The sequence below is a fragment of the Canis lupus genome, chromosome 37 (assembly GCF_048164855.1).
Source record: "Canis lupus baileyi chromosome 37, mCanLup2.hap1, whole genome shotgun sequence".
NCBI lineage: Eukaryota > Metazoa > Chordata > Mammalia > Carnivora > Canidae > Canis > Canis lupus.
In genome coordinates this window covers 9,563,203-9,575,832 of record NC_132874.1, presented here as the reverse complement: position 1 = coordinate 9,575,832, position 12,630 = coordinate 9,563,203, and the positions used below count along the sequence as shown (strand labels likewise).

The 12,630-nt window shown below is 37.4% G+C and overlaps 1 protein-coding gene across 2 annotated transcripts in view; it reads left to right on the top strand.

Annotated features, from left to right (window-relative positions):
• The window catches only part of KDM1B (lysine demethylase 1B), a 60,183-nt gene that overhangs the window by 6,382 nt on the left and 41,171 nt on the right, over positions 1-12,630 (top strand). For both annotated transcript variants that reach the window (XM_072813849.1, XM_072813850.1), the window contains exons 4-6: positions 120-209; positions 774-885; positions 6,341-6,457. In XM_072813849.1, coding sequence (XP_072669950.1) covers positions 120-209; positions 774-885; positions 6,341-6,457 — 319 coding nt within the window. The remainder of the gene's footprint in view (positions 1-119; positions 210-773; positions 886-6,340; positions 6,458-12,630) is intronic.

Here is a 12,630-nt window from a genome sequence, read left to right as displayed (position 1 = left end):
GGATTCTATGTGGAGATAGTACAGGATGGGCTCATAGGATGTGCTTAATACCTGTTTTTTAAAAAGCACAAGGAAATGCTTATTCATTACCAAATCCACATGTTTTTTGCTATTTTCAGATGTGCCAAGAATGGCTACACATCCCGATGGTATCACCTCTCCTGTGGGGAGCATTTCTGTAATGAATGCTTTGACCATTACTACAGAAGGTTTGTTCACCAATTGTTTGAGGTTTCCATGGTGGAGGGGACAGTGGCGGGGGGCCGCAGAAGGGGTCAGACAATTAAGACAGAGCTCCTGGGCTGACCAAATTATTCTAGCTTTCCACCCATGCCTATGCCAACTACAGCTGTGCCAGAACTTTGATGCAGCAGTTGGGTGTGTGCGTGCTACATGTGTGCACGCTTACGGCTCAGAAAGTACTAGCTGTGAGACAGGAACTCTTTGTAGTCTGCAGATTCTAAAAAATCTAGGCATTGCTTTCCTCTTCTGTGGCAGTGCGTGGGGCAGGAATGCAGAGATTTGGGGGAGGATGCTTACAGCCATGGAGCACTGGACAGAGAGGTAGCCATCCCTGTCGGTTAACAGTTTTCTATGGTGAACTAGAAGGAAGGCACCCTTCCTGACCACCTGTTTGTTGGGTGCCCAGATAACTTCCCCTCTCCTTTTGATATGGCTTCTTAAGTCCTTTAGAAAAGACTTACTAATCTGCCTCCTGTTTTGAAAACCTGCTGAGCTTCTAGATTGATCAATTTATTTTTATTCTTTTTCAGCCACAAGGATGGATATGACAAATATACTACCTGGAAAAAAATATGGACTAGCAATGGGAAAACCGAACCTAGTCCCAAAGCTTTCATGGCAGATCAGCAGCTCCCCTACTGGGTAAAAAAGGAAACGCTGTATTGTCCTAGAAAAACATGTTGAATGAATGGCTGGAATGGGTGAAAATTACTGGTGTTAGGAAATCTGTTATTACACTCATTCTTCTTTCTGGATTTGTTAAAACATCACATATTTTATTTCTGTTGAAAACTTTCATAATTCACATAGTACAAAGAAGATGCTTACAGATCTTATTTAGGATAAAAATTATGCTTTGTATATAATTTTTTTGTAGCTTTTAGTTTATCGATTTAATTTTCTATGTAGCTGTTCTTGGAAAATATATTTTAGTGGTTGTATATATTAGATAAATATGCCATCATTTAATAAGCAATTTGCTGATTTTAAAAATATTACAGGTAATTTGGAGCTCTTGGACACTTAAAATTTTTTTATTGATGCAAAGTTCACATAACCAAATTAACTATTTTTTTAAAGATTTTATTTATTTATTTGAAAGAGAGAGAGAGAACAGAGGGAGAGGGAGAAGCAGACTCCCTGGTGATCAGAGAGCCCAGTGCAAGGCTTGATCCCAGGATCCTAAGGTCGTGATCTGAGCTGAAGGCAGATGCTTAATCATCTGAGCCACCTAGGCACCCCAAATTAACTATTTTTATTTTTATTTATTTATTTATTCATGAGAGAAAGAGACAGAGACACAGGCAGAGGGAGAAACAGGCTCCCTACAGGGACCCCGATGTAGGACTTGATCCTGGAACTCCGGGTTCAAGCCCCGATCCAAAGGCAGATGCTCAACCACTGAACCACCCAGGCGCCCCAACTATTTTTATTTTTTTTTATTTTTTATTTTATTTATTTATTTGTTTGTTTATTTATGTATTTATTTTTATTTATGATAGTCACAGAGAGAGAGACAGAGGCAGAGACAGAGGCGGAGGGAGAAGCAGGCTCCATGCACCGGGAGCCCGACGTGGGATTGGATTCCCGGTCTCCAGGATTGCGCCCTGGGCCAAAGGCAGGCCCTAAACCACTGCGCCACCCAGGGATCCCTATTTTTATTTTTTTAAGTTTTATTTATATAGGTACTCTCCACCCAACATGGGACTTGAGCTCATGACCTCAAGATTGAGTCACATGCTCTTCCCCTGAGCTAGTCAGATGCCCCCAAATTAACTATTTTAGGGTGCATGAGTTAGTAGCACTTAGTACGTTGATAGTATTGTGCAACCAAATGCTAATTTCAAGGCATTTCGTTATTCACAGAGGAAACCTGTGCCCATTGAAACCTGTGCCCATTGAATAGTCACTTTCCATTCCTCCTCCCCCAGCCCCTGGCAACCACTGATCTTTGTTTTTGTGGAGTACCTATTTTGGATGTTTTATATAAAGGAATCATGCAGTATGTGACCTTTCATGACTGACTGCTTTCACATAGCATTATGTTTTTGAGGTTCGTCTATGTTGTAATTCATTCCTTTCCATTGTATGTATGGATTGGTCAGAATTTATCCATTCATCAGTTAATGGACATTTTGGTTGTTTTCACTTTTTAGTTATTGCAGATAGTTGCTGCTCTGGACATTTGTGCATGAATATGAGAATACCTGTTTTCAGTTGTGTTTGGTATATACCTAGGAATAAAATTACTGGGTCATAGAGTAGCTCTTTGAGGGACTGCAAGACTCTTTTCCGTAGCAAATTGCTGCATGGTCTTCATTCCCAACAGCACTGTGTGAGCGTTCAAATTTTGCCACATCCTCACCAACTCTTGTTTTCCATTATTTTGATTCTAGCTATTGTAGTGGGCACGAATGTTAGATTCCCCTAAGTGGGTGTGTCTCATTGTGTTTTTTGACTTGCATTTTCATAATGATTAATGCATTTTTAGTGTGCTTATTGGTCATTTGTTTATCATCTTTGGCGAAATATCTGTGCCAGTCGTTTGCCCATTTAAAAAAATTATTGATTATATTCCCTGTGCTGTACATTTCATTTCTGTGACTAATTTATAACTAGAAGTTTGTATCTCTTAGGTGCCTTCACCTAGTTTAACCCATCACTCTACCCATCTCCTCTCCAGCAACCACCAGTTTGTTCTCTGTATATAAGAGTCTCTTCATATTTTTGTTTGTTCATTTATTTTTTAGGTTCCACATAAAAGCAAAATAATATGGCATTTATCTTTCTCTGACTTACTTAATACAGCTTTCTCTAAGTTCACCCCTGTTGTTACAAGTAGCAAAATCTCATTCTTTTCTATGTTTGTGTTATATTCTGTTGTGTAGATATACACCACTTCTTTATCCATTCATCTAACATTGGACACTTGGGCTGCTTTCATATCTTGGCTATTTTACACAATCCTGCAATAAACATAGAGGGCATATATCTTTTCAAATCAGTGTTTTGTTTTCTCTGGGTAAATGCCCAGTAGTGGAATTACTGGATCATACTGTATTCTGTTTATTTTTTTGAGGAAACTGTATGTTTTCCACAGTGTACCAGTTTATGTTCTTACAACAATCCACAAGCGTTCCCTTTCCTCCATATTCTCAGCAACACTTATTTCTTGTCTTTTTAATACTAGCCATTCTGACAGGTGTAAGGTGATATCATATTGTGGTTTTGATGTGCATTTCCCTGATAATGAGTGATGTTGAGCATCCTTTCATGTGTCTGTTGGCCAACCATATGTTGTCTTTGGGAAAATGTCTATTCAGGTCCTTTGCCCGTTTTTAATCAGGTTATTTGTTCTTGGGGTTGAGTTGTTGAAGTTCTTTTTTTTTTTTTTTTGAAGTTCTTTGTATAGTTTGGATATTAACTCTTTATTGGATATCTCATTTGCAAATATCTTCTGTTCACTGGGGGTTGTCTTTGGGTTTTGTTGATGGTTTCTTCACTGTGCAAAAGCTTTTTATTTTGATGTAATCCCAATGGTTTATTTTGGCTTTTGTTTCCCTTGCCTTAGGAGACACATCCATAAATATGTTGCTAAGGCCAATGTCCAGGAACTTAACTGCCTGTGGTTCCTTTTGGAAATTTTATGGTTTCAGGCCTCACATTTAGATGTTTAATCCATTTTGAGTTTATTTTTGTGTATGATGTAAGAAAGTGGTACAGTTTCATTCTTTGGTATATGGCTGTTCAGTTTTCTCAGCACAGAGACTGCCTTTCCTCCATTGTATTCTATTCCTCTCTATTGTAGATTCATTGATCATATAAGCATGGGTTTATTTCTGGGCTCTTGTGCTCGTACCATAGTATTTGGATTACTACAGGATTTTGGTAGCTCCAGTTTTGTTTTTTTGGTTTTTTTCTTTTTTAAAAGATTTTATTTATTTCTTCACAAGAGACAGAGAGAGGCAGAGACACAGGCAGAGGGAGAAGCAGGCTCCATGCAGGGAGCCCAACGTGGGACCTGATCCCAGATTTCCAGGATCATGCCCCGGGCTGAAGGTGGCGCTAAACTGCTGAGCCACCCGGGCTGCCCTCCAGTTTTGTTCCTTCTCAAGATTATTTTGACTATTTGAGGTCTTTTGTAGTTCCATACAAATTTCAGGACTATTTGTTTTAGTTCTATAAAAAATGCTATTGGTGTTTTGATAGAGATTACTTTAAATCTGTAGATTGTTTAGGATATGGATATTTTGGATATTTTAACAATACTACTTCTTTCAATCCATGAGCATCGTTTATCATTCCATTGTGTCATCTTCAGTTTCTTTCGTTAACGTCTTGTAGTTTTCAAGTACAGGTCATTCATTTCCTTGGTTAAGTTTATTCCTAGGTATTTTTATCCTTTTTGGTACAATTGAAAATGGGATTGTTTTCTTAATTTCTATTTCTGGTACTTTATTTTTAGTGCATAGAAACACTGATTTCTATATGTTAACATAATATTCTGCAACTTTCCTGATTTCATTTATTCTAAAAGTTTTTTGATGGAGTCTTTAGAGCTTTCTGTATATAGAATCATGTCATCTGCCAATAGTGACAGTTTTGCTTCTTACCAATTTAGATGCCTTTTACTTCTTTATGCAGTAATCAGACAAGAAAAATAAATAAAAGGCATCTTTTTTAAACAACCCATTTTAAAATTAGGGCTATCTTTTGTTGTTGAGTTGTAAGAGTTTTTTATGTATTCTGGGTCCTAAACCTTTATAATATATGACTTGTGAATATTTTCTCATATAGGTTGCTTTTTCACTTCTTGATAGTGTCTTTTGATGTGCAAAAATTTTTAAAGTGCAGTTGATCCATTTTTGTCTTTTGTTGCTTATGCTTATGGTGTTATATTCAAGAATCCACTGCCAAATCTGAGGTCCTGAAGATTGACTTCTATGTTTTTCCTAAGAGTTTTATCACTTCAGCTCTTCATTTAGATGTTTGATCCATTTTGAGTTAATTTTTTAAAAGATTTATTTGAAAGAGAGAGAGTGCACATGAGCAGGAGGAGGAGCAGAGGGAGAGGGGGAGAGAATCACAAGCAGACTACGAACTGAGTGCAGAGCCTAACACGGGGGTTGATTCATGACCCATGAGATCATGACCTTAGCTGAAGGCAAGAGTCAGATGCTTAACCGAATGAGCCACCCAGGTGCCCTCATTTTGAGTTAATTTTTGTATGTATGTGAAGTAGGGGTCCAACTTTATTCTTTCCATATGTATATCTGCACACTTAAAAAAATAAACCTTAGGGCATCCCGGGTGGCTCAGCAGTTTAGTGCCGCCTTCAGCCCAGGGCGTGATCCTGGAGACCCAGGATCGAGTCCCACGTCAGGCTCCCTACATGGAGCCTGCTTCTCCCTCTGACTGTGTCTCTGCCTCTCTCCCTCTCTCTCTCTCTCTCTCTCTCTCTCTCTGGGTCTCTCAGGAAAAAATAAAATCTTTAAAAAGTAATAATAATAATAAATAAAAAAACAAAAAAATAAAAAAATAAACCTTATATTTTGGAATAATCTTAAATTCACAGAAAAATTAAAAGGATAGTAACAGAGAATTCCCATATAGCCTTCATCCAGTTTCTCCTAATATTACCATCTAACAACCATGATGTAAAGCTCAGAAATTAACATTAGTACAGTACTAATAACTACAGACTTTATTTGGATTTCGTCAGTTTTTTCACTAATGTCCTCCTTATTGTTCCAGGATCCAGTTCAGGATACCACATTCATTAAATGTGCATACTTTTTGACTAAATTTAACTGGTAATTTCCTTAGGTTAGAGCTGGAAAGCCTTTCTGGCAACAGTAACTTAGGTCCCCTTTGTACTTTCCTGGTGCCTGAGCTAGTATTGAATTGGAAGTCATTACCCTGATGGTATAAAAGTGGATTATATGGGTGGTGGTGATGCAGAGGGGAAGAAAAAAGTGCGTAGTGCAAAAAGGGTTGGTCATCATGTGGAGAATATGGCAGAGTGAGTGGTGGAGGATAGGCATGCTAGTGCAAGATTAGCCAACTCACTGACCTTGACCTATTGCTTTCCATCCAGGTTCAGTGTACAAAACCTGAGTGTAGAAAATGGAGACAGCTTACCAAGGAGATCCATCTTACTCCACATATAGCGAGGACCTACCGATGTGGTATGAAATCAAATACTACTGTTAAGGTATGATTTCTGGTGGTTTTCCTTTTGAATTAATGCATAGATTAATATAGTTGTTGCTAAATCGTGATTCTGAAGATTTACGTTTTTTTTTAAGGATTAAACAACTTATTTTTAAGAAAATTTGAACTTCTGTTTTGTGTAATTGTGTTTACAATTACTTATTAATAACTTCAAATTTTTCTGTAGTCTCCTGTTTAGTAAATGCTTTTCCTTTGCTGTCATTTCTGGTTTCTCTGTCATTTCCTCTGCTCCCCAGCAAGTTTTCTTTTCTGCTTGGAATTTTGTATCTGCTTGGTCCTCATATCCTTTCTCATGGACATCACCTTATCTCTCTTCTGCTTGAGATAGTGCTCTTGGGACGCTGGGGTGGCTCAGCGATTGAGCGTCTGCCTTTGGCTCATCATGTGATCCCGCGGTACTGGGATCGAGTCCCACATCTGGCTCCCTGCATGGAACCTACTTTTCCCTCTGTCTGTGTCTCTGCCCCTCTCTTTCTCTCATGAATAAAAAAATAAGTAAATCTTAAAAAAAAAAAAGAAAAGAAAAGAAAGAAAGAAAAAGAGAGATAGTGCTCTTGTCAGAGCTCTTCTGTTCCAAGTGTTGGTAAATTTGCTATTGGTCCTTCAATGCTTGCATTGTTCTAAGCCAGGGATCTTCAGACCTTTTTGTGGGAAGGAGGAAACTTTAGGCAGCATTTCCAGCTCTCTTGCCAAAGGTTTTACTGACTGATCAGCATTAGTGTATATTTTTTATTTATTGTGTTGATCATTTTATTGGGGTTGCATCAGTCCACGTATAACAGGACTTCAACTACAGTGCCTTAATCAATTGAGGATTTTATTCTTTTCTCATGATAGCAATTTGGAGATAGCCTGTCCAGGTTGATGTGACTGCCCAGAGAATTCTCCCTTCTAATTTCCAGTCCCACCAGGAGATGGTTGCTGTACCATTAGCCATTGTGTCCAAATTCTAAGCAGAAATGATGAGAAAGGCAAAGGGCAAGATGGGTGTGCCAGCTGAGCTTCTCCCTCTTGTATTGGTAAAAGAGTACCTTTCCAGAAAGTTCCACAGATTTTTTTTTTTTTTTTAAATACAACTCATTGGCTAGAACAGGATCATGCAACTACTACGAACAACCATATAGATAAAGGGAGAGAATCTCTTATAACTGAGCATGTTGCAATATCAAACAAAACCAGTATCCTTTTAGTAAGAAAGAAGGGATGAATAGATATGTTTGGGCATTTAGGAATCTGACATAGTTGATATAATGTGCCTTTTTTTTTTTTTTTTGACATGTGGCAATTCTTAGTGTTTAAAATATGTTTTTTTTTTTTAATATTAGTTTCAGGTATATAATGTAGTGATTCAGGGATCCCTGGGTGGCACAGCGGTTTGGCGCCTGCCTTTGGCCCAGGGCACGATCCTGGAGACCCAGGATCGAATCCCACGTCGGGCTCCCGGTGCATGGAGCCTGCTTCTCCCTCTGCCTGTGTCTCTGCCTCTCTCTCTCTCTCTCTCTCTCTGTGACTATCATAAATAATAAATAAAAATAAAAAAAAATATAATGTAGTGATTCAGTAATTCTATACATTACTCGGTGCTCATCATGATAAGTGTCCTCCTTACACCCCATCACCTATTTCACCCCCACCCACCTCCTCTCTGGTGACCCATCAGTTCTGTATAGTTAAGAGTCTATTTCTTGGTTTGTGTCTTTCCCCCTCTTTTTTTCTTTTTCCTGGTTTGTTTTGCTTCTTAAATTCCACCTATGAGTGAAATTATATGGTATTTACCTTTATCTGACTTATTTCACTTAGCATTATTCTCTTTGGCTCTATCTGTGTTGTTGCAAGTAGTGAGATTTTGTTCTTTTTCGTGGCTGAGTAATATTCCAGTGTGTGTGTGTGTATCACATATTCTTTGCCCATTCATCTATTGATGGACACTTGGGCTGCTTCCATCAGTTGGCTATTGTAAATAATACTGCAGTAAACATATGGATGCATGTATCCCTTTGAATTACTGTTTTTTATATTTTTTAGATGAATGCCCAGTAGTGGAATTACTGGATCACAGGGTGATTCTGTTTTTAAATTTCTAAGGAACCTAAATACTGCTTTCCACAGTGGCTGCACCAGTTTGCATTCCTACCACCAGTTTAAGAGGGTTCCATTTTCTTCACATCCTTGCCTACACCTGTTGTTTCTTGTGTTTTTGGTTCTAGTCATTCTGACAGGTATAAGGTGATATCTCATTGTAGTTTTGATTTGCATGCCCCTGATGATGAATGATGTTGAGCCTCTTTTCATATGTCTGTTGGCCATCTGGTTGTCATCTTTGGAGAAATGTCTGTTCGTGTTTTCTGATCATTTTTGGTTGGATTATTTGTTTTTTGAGTATTGAGTTGTATCAGTCTTTATATATTTAGGATACTAGCCCTCTTCAGATGAGTCATTTGCAAATATTGTCTCCCATTCAGTAGGTTGCATTTTAGTTTGGTTAATTATGCAGAAGTTTTTTATTTCTATATAGTCCCAGTAGCTTATTTTTGTTTTTGTTTCCCTTGCCTCAGGAGACCTATCTAGAAAATGTTACTATGGCCAATGTAAAAGAAGTTACTGCCACTGTTTTCTCTTCAACAGTCTTTATGGTTTCAGGTCTCACGTTTAATCTTTAGTGTATTTTGAGTTTATTTTTGTGTATGGTGTAAGAAAGAGGCCTTGTTTCATTCTTTGGCATGTAACTGCCCACTTTTGTCAACACCGTTTGTTGAAAAGACTCTCTTTTTCCCATTGGATATTCTTAACTGCTTTGTCAAAGATTAATTGACCATATAATTGTGGGTTCATTTCTCGGTTTTCCATTCTATTCCATTGATCCATATATTTGTTTTTATGCCGGTACCATACCATCTACTGACTATAGCTTTTAATATAACGTGAAGTCCAGAATTGTGATGCCTTCAGCTTCACTTTTCTTTTTCAAGATTGCTTTGGTTCCTCACGGTCTTTTATGGTTCCATGCAAATTTTGTGATTCCTTGTTCCAGCTCTGTGAAAAATGCTGGTGGTGTTTTGATAGGGATTGCATTAAGTGTGTAGATCGCTTTGGGTAGCATGGGCATTTTAACAATATTTGTTCTTTCAATCTGTGAGCATGGAATGTCTGCCCATTTCTTTGTGTCATCTCTCATCAATGTTTTATAGTTTTTAGGGTACAGGCTTTTCTTTGGTTAGGTTTATTCCTAGGTATCTTATTAATTTTGGTGCAGTTGTTAAATGGGATTGATTTCTTAATTTCACTTTTTGGTTCTTCATTATTGGTGTATAGAAATGCAACAGATTTCTATAATTTTGTATCTTCTTCTGACTTTGCTGAATTCATTTATCGGTTCTAGCAGTTTTTTGGTAGAGTCTTTTGATTTTTTTGTATATAGTATCATGTCATCTATCCATAGTGAATGTTTCACTTCTTTCTTACCTATTTGGATGCCTTTTACTTCTTTTTGTTGTTTTGATTGCTGTGGACTTCTGATTCTATGTTGAATAAAAGTGCTGAGAGTGGACATCCCTGTCTTTTCTTGAACTTAGGGGAAATGATCCATTTTTCCCCAGCGAAGATGTGTTAGCTGTGGGTTTTTCATATAAGGCCTTTATTAAGGTATGTTCCCTCTAAATCTGTTTTGTTGAGGGTTTTATCATGAATGGATGTCGTACTTTGTTAAATGGTTTTTCTCCATCTATTGAAATGATAATATAGTTCTTATCCTTTCTCTTACTGATGTGATGCATCACATTGATTTGCAAATATTGAATGACTGTTGCAACCCAGGAATAAATCCCACTTAATCATGGTGAATGATTTTTTTAATGTATTTTTGGATTTGGTTTGCTAATATTTTGTTGAGGATTTTTGCATCTGTGCTTATCAGAGGTATTGGCTGATAGTTCTCTTTGTTACGTCTTTATCTGATTTTGGTATCAGGGTGATAATGCTGGCCTCATAGAATAAATCTGGAAGTTTTCCTTCCTTTTCTTATTTTTGGAAGAGTTTGAGAAGAAAAGGTATTGACTCTAATGTTTGGTAGAATTTACCTGTGAAGCCATCTGGTTCTGGACTTCTGTTTATTAGGAGTTATTATTATTATTATTGATTCCGTTTCTTTGCTGGTTATTGGTCTGTTCAAATTTTGTGTTTCTTCCTGTTTCTGTTATGATAGGTCATATATTTATCCATTTCTTCCAGGTTGTCCAGTTTGTTGGCATATTTTTTATATTATAAAATTGCAATTGTTTATATTTCTGTGCTGTTGGTTTTTATTTCTCCTCTCTCATTTGTGATTTTATTTGAGTCCTTTCTCTTTTTTTCTTGAAGAGTCTGGCTAAACATCTGTCAATTTTACTGTTTGTTTTTTTTCCCCCAAAGAACCAGCTCCTGGTCTCACTGATCTGTTCTGTTATCTTTTTTAGTTTTTGTATCATTTATTTCTGCTCTAATCTTTATTTTTGCCTTCCTTCTGCTGGCTTCAAGTTTCATTTGTTATTTTTCTAGCTCCTTTAGGTGTAAGGTTAGGCTTTTTGAGATTTTTCTTCCTGAAGTGGGGCTCTATTGCTAGATACTACCCTCTTAGGACTCCTTTTGCTATGTCCCAGAGGTTTAAATCATCATATTTCCATTTTCATGTACTTTTGAAATTTCTTGTTGTATTTCCTGGTTGACCCATTCATTGTTTAATAGCATGTTATGTAACCTCCATGTATTTATGCTCTTTCCAGACTTTTTCTTGTGGTTGACTTCTAGTTTCATAGCATTATGGTCAAAAAAGATGTGTGGTATGACTTTGATCTTTTTAAATTTGTTGAGGCTTGTTTTGTGGTCTAATATGTGATCTATTCTGGAGAACATTCCATGTGCACGTGAAAAGAATGTGTATTTTGCTGCATTAGGATGAAATGTTCTAAATATATCTCTTAAGGGTTGAGACACTGTTGTCATACTGTTCCAGTGTAACATTCAAAGCCATTGTTCCCTTGTTGACTTTCTGTTTAGATAATCTGTTTGTTGATATAAGTTAGATTACAGTCCCCTACTATTTTTGTATTATCGTCTATTCCTTTATGTTTGTTATTAACTGTTTTATGTATTTGGGTGCTCCTGTGTTAGGTGCATAAATATTTTTTAAAAGATTTTATTATTTATTTAAAAGAGTGAGAGAGCAAGCAGGGGAGGGGCAAAAGGAAAGGGAGAGGCAGAAAATCTCAAGCAGGCTCTGAGCTGAGCAAGGAGTCCAACATGGGGCTCAACCCCATGACCCTGAGACCATGACCTGAGCCAAAACCAATAGTCGGACACTTGGGCAGCCCCGGTGGCTCAGTGGTTTAGCACCGCCTTCAGCCCGGGGTGTGATCCTGGAGATCTGGGATCGAGTCCCATGTCGGGCTCCCTGCATGGAGCGTGCTTCTCCCTCTGCCTGTATCTCTGCCCCTCCCTCCCTCCTTCTCTCTCTCTCTCTCTCTCTCTGTTTCTCATAAATAAATAAAATCTTAAGTGTCCAACTATCTTTTTTTTTTTTTTTAACAGACTGAGCCACCCTGGCACCGCAGGTGCATAAACATTTACAGTTGTTACATTTTCTTGTTTGATTGTCCCCTTTATTATATTGTCCTTCTTTGTCTCTTATTATAGGCTTTCTTTTAAAGTCTATTTTTCTGAAATATTGCTACTCCAGTTTCTTTTGCCATCCATTTGCAGAATAAATGTTTCTCCATCCCTCCCTTAAATCTACAGGTGTTTTTAGGTCTAAAATAAGTCTTTCGTAGATGGCATATACACAGTCTTGTTTTTTAATCCATTCTGTCACCCTGTGTCTTTTGATTGGTGCATTTAGTTCATTTACATTCAGTGTCATTATTGATAGATATGTATTTATTGCCATTTAATTACTTGTTTTTTTGTTAGTTTCTGAAGATTTCCTCTGACCCTTTCTTGTCTTTTTCATGGTTTTTTGGTTTTCTTTAGAGATATATTTGGATTTCTTTCTCTTCATGCTGTGCATATTTGTTAGTGGTTTTTGATTTGTGGTTACTATTAGGTTTGTATATAACCTCTTCCTCATACAGCAGTCTGTATTAAGCTGATGATCATTTAGGTTTGAACCCATTCTTTTCTCCT